Here is a 10,369-nt window from a genome sequence, read left to right as displayed (position 1 = left end):
TATATGACTGAACTCTATCATATAGAGAAGTTAGTGGTAAGTATTTTCCCAGTCGTCGCTGAAAACATCAGAAAACTACAGAGTAATGGTAATCATCACCCATAAGGACGAAACTGCGTCCTTTGTTGTAGGGCTCACTCCTGTGAGGCCCATCTATCTTGTCTGCATGAGCCTTGACAGTTTGGCATGCTTTTAACCCTGTGACACTTGGCGTCTCAACTATTTCAGCAATGCAAACATCTCTCCAGCAGGCACCATCCCTCTGGTTTCAGCTTTCAGCGTCTGCCAGGCCCTCTTGGTGACAGGCAACACGCTTGGATCATCTTAAAGCACAGTTGGTCCGTGGGTCGTGTTAGAGAGTCTGCCACGCACCACTGACAAAAACCTTCCGGGTTCAGAAGAGTCACTGAAAACTGTAAACTGCTTTAAAGTTTGTAGCCAAGGGGCAAGAAAAAATTCAAAGGTAAACTTCAAGCAAAACTTTCCAAAGGCATCCTTTTTCTCTAATGTGTTTATTATCTAATGAATAGCATGACATTACCTAGAGCATCAATGACACTGAATCACTAGTTAAACTAAGTTCATGAATAGAAATTTAATAAGCAACACAATAGGCTAATATGGGGTCCCTGTGTGGTGTCTACCAGCCAAGGGATCCTTGGTTAGAAAAATGCTGAAAGCCTCTGACATAACATAGCATATAAATATTTGAATTAGTAATTTCAGGAGAATATTCCAATCCAGGATAGGGACAGGCACATTCCGTTCAGTCCCTGTGACACCTATCAATACACTTGCATGAATAGATCAAGGATACCAAATAGATATAGCTTCAGCTTTAAAACACAATCTCTGAAATCAATTTAATCACAGAAAACACAGCAGCAACTTTAAAAGCCAGATGATTAATTCTTTCAATTTTGAAGTAAAACACACACATACCCTTTTATCATATCAAAAATCGTCTTTATATGGTATGTTTACAAAGTCATGAGATCTGATAACTTGTAGCATACATGTCTTATGCAGGCCAGCTATCATCATGAATATGAACTTAATGGTAGATATCACCAGCAGATGGCACTGTAGGCTACAACATAACCGGTACAAGATACAAAAACAAAGAAATTCCTCAACTGCAGTTGGAAACTTAGATAATAACTTGATATAAAAGCATAGGATTCATACTGTAAACAAATATTACATTATCAACACAAGCCTTCATCAACAAAAGAATGTGGTGACCTCTTCCCTATATTTGACCAATCTAACCTAAATGATTTAATTAGAAATGTGACATGACTGCCTGGCATGTGCTACAAAGTGTGACAAACTAATACTGAACACGGAACTTGTCTTGTTAGCCCTTTTTATGTAATCTTTCTCATGTAGACAAAACATAACTCCATGAAATATAAACTTTGAAAACAAACCATTTTGTTGCATTACCATTCAAATATTTACACTGTACAAGGCAAACAAAAGGGAATAGTTTAATTAATAAAAAAGTAATTCACATGACAGTATAATGCTGTTTAACTTCATTTGTACCCCACACACACACCCCCCCCCCACACACACACACACACACTCTTCAGAGGACACTGTTCCCACCTATTTTGGCCTACCATCAAATGCCTGACCTCTTTAGAAAGCTGAGGCCATGACGTTTCTTGGGAAGCAATCAGAATAATTGTGTGAAGTACCGGCACAGAGTTACAGAGGCTGGAATATTGTTTTTTCTTTCTACCGGGTTACGCACATCTATGAACTGACCACATTTCAGCCCTCTAAGTCACTTGAGAAACAACTGAGCCCTATAGCACCAGGCATTGTGAAGCTGTGTGTAAAATCAATGTAGAAGAAAAGATGAGTAGTATATACAATTATTTGTAAAGATATGTCCATGCATTTGCCGTTTTGAATTTAGACATAAGATTAATTTGACAATGTAAAGCACTATACATATTGGACAGGTTGCCATGTATGGAATCCCAAGAGTCCACGCTTTCAAATGGTATATAATATTGCTATGCTACATAGCAATATCAAAGATCCTTTAGAACACTTTAGCTTTCTCAACGGTCTCTGGCAATGGTGCATAGCCTATAACTGATTTAGAATGTTGGGGGGAGTGGGGGGGGGGGCTCACTGTCTCATACTGTATTTGCAGAAAAAGAGAAAATAGTTTGTTTTACATTTCGCATATCCACTGTAGTTTTCTGTCACATTTTTCATCATTCCATGTTTGTAGACGGTTGGTTCTGTCCCAAATCACAACACAGTCTTGACCTTCATGATTATTTGGCTGATCTATGGCCCAGTATCTACACAAACACGGGGAAACATGATGAGCAATACTCAAAAATTGTTAGAAATCAATGGAAAAAGAAAGTGATAGAAATCCATTCAAAATATGTTTGTGTTTCTGTACTATTATGTAATTTTTTCCAGAAATATGGTATTTGATTTTTGCATGTGAAGCGAAGGAATAGAGGACATTTGATGAGAAGTTTGAGTGGCATCGCTCTTACGTCTCGGTTAGGTTGGTGTTGTCCACCCATCTCCACACATCCTCTGTATCCGTATCAGTGAGGCCAATCCAGGCTAGCACAGACAATTCAGCAAGAAACAGCTGTGGTGGAAGGTGAAAGTGAGCCGTTGGAACATCATGTGTTTGGTAGGATATACTGTCATCATAATATGTTGTATAACCTTAGTGATGAAAGGTGAATTACATTTGCAGTGACAATATGTAACCATTATTTCAGAAGTTTGAGTTGCTTTCTTTTGTTAAGTATATTCTTGGACTTTTCTATGCCTCTATTAAGAACAGAGGAAAGATAGTGACAGGAAGTGAGTGTAACACAGAGATGGGATGGAGTCAGAAAATGACTCAAGTTAGACTCCAACCTAGGACCCATGGGCACTTGAATCCAGTGTGGTAAGGATGTGGTAAGGATGCTGACCGATCCCAAGCCCCTCCTCCCATTGTCAGTCCCATAGTTACTGTTGCTAAGTCGGACAAGTTTGCAGGAAAGTGTGCGAGAACGCGTGTTCAACATGGGGACGCAGCACCCTCATTTAGCCTAGTGCAACAGTGTATGCTGGATTTCTGGGCGTCAAGTAATATTGATATATTCAAAAAACAGAGGTCAGAAAGGCCTTCAGTATGCAGAAGGACACATTCACAATGTCCGCTGTCATCAACGAGGTGGAACACCACAAATTGAGGACAAAAAAATCCGGTGTCGTGGATCTTAATGGGATGCTGGATAAACAATTAGCACGTTATCCCGAGCAGGTAGTTTACCTTATTTGCTGCAGATGTGACTCTGATTCAATAAACAGGTCTGTGCGAACATATGGTGTTGACTTGTCCATAACAAAATCTAACCATATTTCGAGGATTAGTAAGACGGGACCAAGTGCTGCAGATCCAAGTTCACGCAACTTGGGAGAGTGACTAGCCTGTTAAGTAGCTCATGTTGGGGAGGTAGAGAGAAGCTTCTCTTCGGTAGGCCGAGAGTCTACTTATTTTTTTGAATGGCTGCTTTAGAAGGAAGAGTTCAAATAAACATGATACAAGTGTATTGAAAAGAACCCAATCCGAGTTCAAACCCATACCACGCATAGGCTATCTGCAGTTTGCAGACGTGGTTTGTCTTGGACTAGACTTCATCATTATGCTATAATTAATTTAAACGTGGGCAATGTAGTAGGCTAGGTCTAATATTGGCAATTTCGAGACTGCATAGCCTATAGCAAGGCATAGTTTTGAATCAGCACATGATTCGATCTTTAGAAGACATGTTGTCTATCTCTCGTTCAGCCATCAATAATGCATCGCAGTAGGCTAGTATTGCGTTTGTTGAAAAAATGATCATTAGCCGATTTCTGTCAACAGTCTTCTATCCCAAGTTAAACATGGCAATGTAGCAAAGCTGAAAGTATGTTCTTGATGTGTGTAAGGCGATACGTGATTGAAGGTGTAGCCTTTTGCGCGTCTTCCAATCGTATGAATGTGCGAGTTCAGTTCCTGCAAGGTAGGTATATTTTTTTGCGTAGGCTTATGTTGTCGTTTCATCAGTGGAAACCAGATTTAGTTATGTTTTTGTGTGTAGTTATGAACACAAATAAAGGGAACATTTTCGTACACACTCAGATTTCTTTAGGCTACTGAAAAGTAGCAGCCTATCCAAAGTTATGCAAAGTTAGGCCTATGTGTGTTAACGTTTTACACGGTCAGGATATCGGATGTCACTTCTACAAGTATCTCAGGCTTATCTTTGAACCTTTTTGAGCTCTTTAGTTATTTAGTTTCTTAGGCTACTCGCAAAAGAAGCATTATAGCCTTCGCATAACTGGCGTATTGTCATACAGAACGGACACTAGAAAATTCAAAATTGACCGAGGTTGACCGAGGTCCTCCAAAGTCCTCATTGTGACATAGTAAAAGGGGGCGGGGCTTGGGATCGGTCAAAATTAACCATGTTTAAATTAGTCTTCATCTTGTCCTTGTGGATCAGTCAAAATTGTGATAACATTGGTCACGCACACACACACACACACACACACACACACACACACACACAAAGTAATCCACCTGTTCTTCCTGGCTGTTTATCACCACCAGGTCTCCCCCTTTGTCTATGCAGTACTGTCGGCTACTACTCCAATTCCTCTTCAATGTGGACAGGTAGTACCAGGTGGGTTTGAAGTAATGCCATCCTGACAGAGACAGATACATATAGTAGTCCCACATACAGCTTCTGTCAAATCTATCTACCTACCTATCTACCTATCTACCTACCTATCTACATACCTATCTATCTATCTATCTATCTATCTATCTATCTATCTATCTATCTTTCTATCTAGCCCATACTAACATTATACAAAAACAAATACTTAAAAAGTAGAGAATGTCTTATGGGGAAAATGTTTCAACAAATAAAATTTTATTTTCTGTAATTTACTAAACTCTAATTTCTCATCTTAGAGTGTGGAAAACCGATGTTAAACCACCGAATATTATTCATGAGATCATTATGCATACTTTTACCAAATCACATGCTTCTACTCACCCATGCCAAAGAGCTTCTCTCTGTACTCTCTGTTAATGTGAGTGAGGTTATGTTCACGGATCACTGTGATTTGGTGAAGTGAAGAGAACAATTTTCTCATTAATATATTTTATATTTTGTATAACGTTTTTGCAATTATGCATGTACATCTGATATTCACAAATCTGTATAAGTGTTTGTGTATACTTTGTGTATTGTTATTTTTATAAATTATTTGTTGTCATGTCTTCAACTCGTTGTGACAGCAATCCGCAAGACATACTAATCTGAGAAAGTCAACATAGGAGGAAATATGAAATACTTTCCAGTACTTTTAACTCTTCTCCTGTTGTGTTCCTGCATTTGTATTGTACAGGCAACCAACCAAAATTCACCACTGGTTCACTTTGTAGACTATAACCCTCATAGAACCACATAAGTCAGGTTAGATCTTTGCTTCCTAAAATATTGGTAAACATTTACTTAAACTGTATATGTATGAATCATTATGAAATGGTTATTCCATAATGCCTCATAATGATCAACAAACATCTGTATAACCGTTTAAAAATACTAGTGCGTGGTCAAAAATAGTTATGACTACACTCTACACTTTATGCTACAACATTGTAATGCTTGATGAGTGTAGACTCATAAAGCATACGTTTACAGTAAAGTATCATAATACAGTAGAAAACACTTCACTTCATTACAGTAATAACCCATTATGAATGTGTTTCAAATGTTTAATAACTCACTATGAATATGTTTATAATGTTTTATAGCCCATTATGAATGTGTTTATAATGCTTTATGACCCATTGTGAATGTGTTTATGATGCTTTATGGATCCTGGGTTCAGAGAAAGTGTTACCAATGGTTCTATGAGCATTTTGGCCTATACAGTGTTTGTGGTCATTGTATCTCACCCAGTTCAGAAATGTTTGTTTGTAGTCTCTTTTTCTCTTCAGTCAAGTTTATTTGAATTTTGTCTGTGAATGGAAATAAAGAGTATAAGAGAGACTCATTTAACCATTTACCCATCTATTTACTAAGCAGGTATTCTGATAAGACCAGGGATATGCAGGTTCCAGAACTAGTCCCCCTCATTCAGAACGTCATACAAAGCTCCTATCTTTACCATCGGTATAACTATTATATCTATTCACACCAAATTAATTGACAGGCAAATAGATAGAATCCAAATAACAAGAATGACTGGTGGGGAGTAAGTGACTTTTTCACAACCAGAGAAACTGTCTCCTTTGTGCCTTTGTGTAGATGATATAGCATTTGTGGAAAGATTTTACTCTGAAAATCAGTACAAACTGATAAAAAAAGATTGTATTATGTAGCTTGAATTATGTTAGTGGAGAGATCAATCCAGATGGAGTTAGTAAAAAATAAAAAGTCTACAAAGCAATATGTTTGACAGCAACTGCAGAGATGCTGAACGAAGACTCGGCATTTAAGTGCTAAATACATGCAATCATGGGGAAAAGCCTCGAAGGTGCTCTCTCCAGGGGTGTTAGCACTGCCTCTATACATCACAGCGTTAAAAAGACTTTCTAAACAATTCTCTCTAGAAGGATCACCTTTGAATCATTCTGGATTGAGCATAATGAGTCTCTGGTGTTTGAACTGGAGAGGACCTGTCTATCTCACAGAGGTGTTAGATGGGAGAGATCATAAGCAGGGAGCTGAGGCCCCTGAGCAAACAAGCCCAAAGTGTCTCAAGCTGGAAACAAGGTCAGGTTTGTGAACTCCGCTTTTAAAAGCGTTTCATGTTAATGCCTTAAACTTCAACACAGTGCAAGTACGGTGGGGGGGAAATATTTATTATTTTGCGTAAAAGCAACTGCTTATATTTTCATTTTCTGCTCACCCAGATCAGATAGTCTTCTCTCTAACTTGGCCTTCTCTCCAGTCAGATCAGGCTTCAGTCTGTCTGCATTGTCACAGAAACCACCCAATCAGTTGTGTTGAAATTTAACTTGTACAGAACACAACTAAAACACAACTAAGCATACAGTATTTCACATATCATAATTAAATGCAATGTGTTCAGCCGCATTTCAGTTGGTGTGTAAAATGGCTCCAGTCAATGATTATGGACACCAACTGACCCTAGGTTGGATAGGAATGCATAAATAGAAATGGAACAATTCTAATCGCTGCTACTGACCATCTGCCCACTCACTCACCCAGCTGGTAGAGCTTTTTCTGCAGTGTCTCTCGCTCCCTCGTCAAGTTGATGTAGTTCTGTTGAAGTTGATCTCTTTGCATGTTATTCTTGGCCAGCAACAAAATGACCACCACTAGGACGGTACAAGGCAGGCCCAGACACAGAATGTGTCCCCACTCCTGCTTCCCAACCTGGCACACCTTACTGATCCAGCTGCATTTCTGGTATTTTATTGGATTCTCGTATATATTTTCGTCTCTTTCCTCCAGGGACAATCGAAAGCTTTGTACTGACTGCATAGGTATATATCCACCGTCTGTGTCTGGAGTCTCCATGTTCGCTTGTGGTGCCTGTGCATTGGAGTAATACCACTGATCTAAAGAGTTGAGTGGGGTAATACTCTCTGTGTGTGTTATTTAATATCAGAAGGAAGTGTGTGAGTATATTGAGAAGATTTTTTTGGGCAGTCACTTGTTTTGTGATTGGATTCTGGTGCTTAGCACTTCATGGTTCTTAAGACATATCTATCCAATCAAGTGAGTGTGTTTTCAAAATGGCCATAAATGGCAACGATGTTTCTCAGCAAAAAAAAGAAGACATATTACTAAGTCTGCAACTTCTGATGGAGATTCACCACTGGTGGTCAACCTCAATCGGGTACAGTGCCTGTGAGAAGATTGCTGTTTGTGAAGAAACACACTGTTCTTCCTCTTTGCGTCTACTTGTTGCTTCACTGTCACAAACCAGAGAGAACATAGACACAATAACAATGTACACTTCTGAAATGAATCAGACGTTGGTTGTCCAATCTTTTGGTTGTGTGTGGGAGTCACTTGCATCTTGAAGTGGTGATCTTCCTGAGAGATTTATGCGGTGCAATGGGGAGTATGGGGATGCAATTGTAAACTTATATACAATTTATCATTGAAGAGTAAAGCTTATGGTGTGTGTGTGCACAATAATGAACCTGCAGCATTACAGTGGAGCAGTAGCAACCTGTGACCAGTAGAAGGAGCCCTTTCCATGGGAAACCAGAGTGACACTGAACGATGACCACAGAGAAAATGCTTCCAGAAGACCCAACTCACTGAGTGAGGAGGGATGGACAATCAAATGACATGAGAAATACTAGGACATTCATCTCTTTCATTTGAGAAAAGGAAGTAGTAAACTGTTTATGCGGCATTGTGTGATGAAGAAACAAACAGAGAGTTTTGGCCATGCTAGTGTTTTATGTATGTAACAGTGTAAAACAGTGCAGTGTACTCAAACTGACATGCTGTAGAACCCCGTATCCATGCTGTAGAACCCCGTATCTATGCTGTAGGACCCCGTAGCCATGCTGTAGGACCCCGTATCTATGCTGTAGAACCCCGTATCTATGCTGTAGGACCCCGTATCCATGCTGTAGAACCCCGTATCTGTAGACCCCCATATCCATGGAGCAGCAGCTTTACTGTCCCTGACACTTCCAACATCTTCAAGACACTGCAGACTCCTTGTACCATACACTTAAATGGATCATCCCATATGTGATTCGACCAGCACACGGAGAACAAAAGTGGGTAATGGGAAATAATGATTCAGTCCTAATCCTGTACCCATGACACTTTCCAACTGACAAACCAGATCGTAGTTAATTGTGTGTTCACATCACTACATAATCACAGTAGAGGAGCAATACACTAACAGAATGTTGTTCTGTTAAAATGATCCTCTATGTTGCTATCAGATTTCAGTGGTTTCACACTAAGACCCACTTGTCTTTACCCTCATTATTACCAGTGATGGTGATATAGATAAGATCAAGACTCAACGGGGGAAACAAGAAGAATCAAAAGTTCAACGGACTAATTTTGACTATGAACATTCTGAACATAAAAACAAAATAAATCAAAGATGTCAAAATCCGAGTAATAGATTGTTAAAATCACAGTGGGTACGTAAGACATGTCTGGGTAATACAGTTTCGTAATCATTGCCCTCTGCAGTGTGTCTTTCCCAGGTTCCTCTTTCGCCTCTGCCCATGTCAGAGCCACTGTGCTGCTTGCATGTAGATTAAATCATGTAGATACAGTATGATCAGTATGATGAAGACATGTGTGCTCATGCTTGAGGAATGAAGTGTCTGCAGATGCTTAGGGTTTTTGCAGACATACAAATACAGACACACTCTTACACAAACAAACACACGCAGACACAGACACAGACACAGACACAGACATACACCGACATATACACAAGCCCACGTGCACACACAAACACACACACACACACACACACACACACACGCACACACAAATATATAGACACATACAAGCGTGCACGCAAGCACTTGAACACACACACGCACATGCACACGCACACGCACACGCACACGCACACACACACACACATACACACACACACACACAGACACACATATGTCACCCAGCCTCAAGCACATCCACGCACACTCCCCCTCCACCACCAACCGCTCCTCATGCATTTCAGCTAACCAATCACAGGGCTCGATCCTCTTTATGCCTTATATGGGCTGTATGCTGTGAGGGGGGAGGCCTGGGTTTGAGCAGTAAAGAGCTCCGTTTGGCTTTTGTGATGCACCACCACGTCTTCTGCTCATTTCCCACAGGGACCCTCAGTGAAGTCCTATACATCTTCATCACCATCACCTCATAGGGGCTTCCTAAATGCTATAGGGAAATAGAAAGCGCTGATAGTAAATGCATATATTTTATCCATGCATATTCATATGAGACTCATGTGTGAACACCAGTGACCCTATGACACTGTAAAGTACACTAAAACCAAATATGTGCTCTGGTTGCTGATAAGCAGCCATGAAATGCATGATCACACAGAAGAGTGAGAGAAAGCATCAAGAGGAAGCTGATAAGGCCAGCACACACACACACACACACACGCACGCACAAGCACGCGCACACGCACGCACAAACAAACACACAGTGTGAGTACATTGTCGACTTTAGTGTTGACCACCATAGATCTTTTTTTATTTTGAAAAAAATGTGGAAATACAAAACAGATTGTAATGATTCTCACTGATGGCTAAATCTCTTGCTATTAACATTCTAAATGACTGCAGTTGTAGCTGTAG

General features: G+C 39.9%; 1 protein-coding gene across 2 annotated transcripts; it reads right to left on the bottom strand.

The window, feature by feature from the left end:
- Window positions 1-954: 954 nt before the first annotated feature.
- Window positions 955-7,661, bottom strand: LOC143140606 (C-type lectin domain family 4 member K-like). 2 transcript variants are annotated; one of them, XM_076301622.1, is made up of 7 exons: window positions 7,271-7,661; window positions 6,952-7,014; window positions 5,996-6,058; window positions 5,088-5,150; window positions 4,607-4,731; window positions 2,535-2,635; window positions 955-2,327 (listed from the first exon to the last, which is right to left on the bottom strand). In XM_076301622.1, the coding sequence occupies exons 1-7, from the start codon at window positions 7,584-7,586 to the stop codon at window positions 2,195-2,197; spliced, it is 864 nt and encodes a 287-aa protein (XP_076157737.1). In that variant the 5' UTR covers window positions 7,587-7,661; the 3' UTR covers window positions 955-2,194. The 2 variants fall into 2 exon arrangements, with proteins under 2 accessions (XP_076157737.1, XP_076157738.1); XM_076301623.1 differs by lacking the exon at window positions 6,952-7,014.
- Between the last annotated feature and the right edge of the window lie 2,708 nt (window positions 7,662-10,369).

Source organism: Alosa pseudoharengus, unplaced genomic scaffold (genome assembly GCF_046254945.1).
Source record: "Alosa pseudoharengus isolate Yale_2024_CS ecotype anadromous, Long Island Sound unplaced genomic scaffold, YU_APseudo_1.1 YU_APseudo_1.1_scf_23, whole genome shotgun sequence".
Classification (NCBI taxonomy): Eukaryota; Metazoa; Chordata; class Actinopteri; order Clupeiformes; family Clupeidae; genus Alosa; species Alosa pseudoharengus.
This window is presented reverse-complemented; position numbering and strand designations above follow the sequence as displayed.

What these genes read in the sequence shown, in the direction of transcription:
- LOC143140606 (XM_076301622.1), bottom strand. Translation starts at nt 7,586, where the DNA reads ATGGAGACTCCAGACACAGACGGTGGATATATACCTATGCAGTCAGTA. An exon ending in GAGAAGACTATCTGATCTGG is followed by an intron (nt 6,059 to 6,951) that starts GTGAGCAGAAAA and finishes TTCCATTCACAG; the next exon opens with ACAAAATTCAAATAAACTTG. An exon ending in AACAAACATTTCTGAACTGG is followed by an intron (nt 5,151 to 5,995) that starts GTGAGATACAAT and finishes ACCAAATCACAG; the next exon opens with TGATCCGTGAACATAACCTC.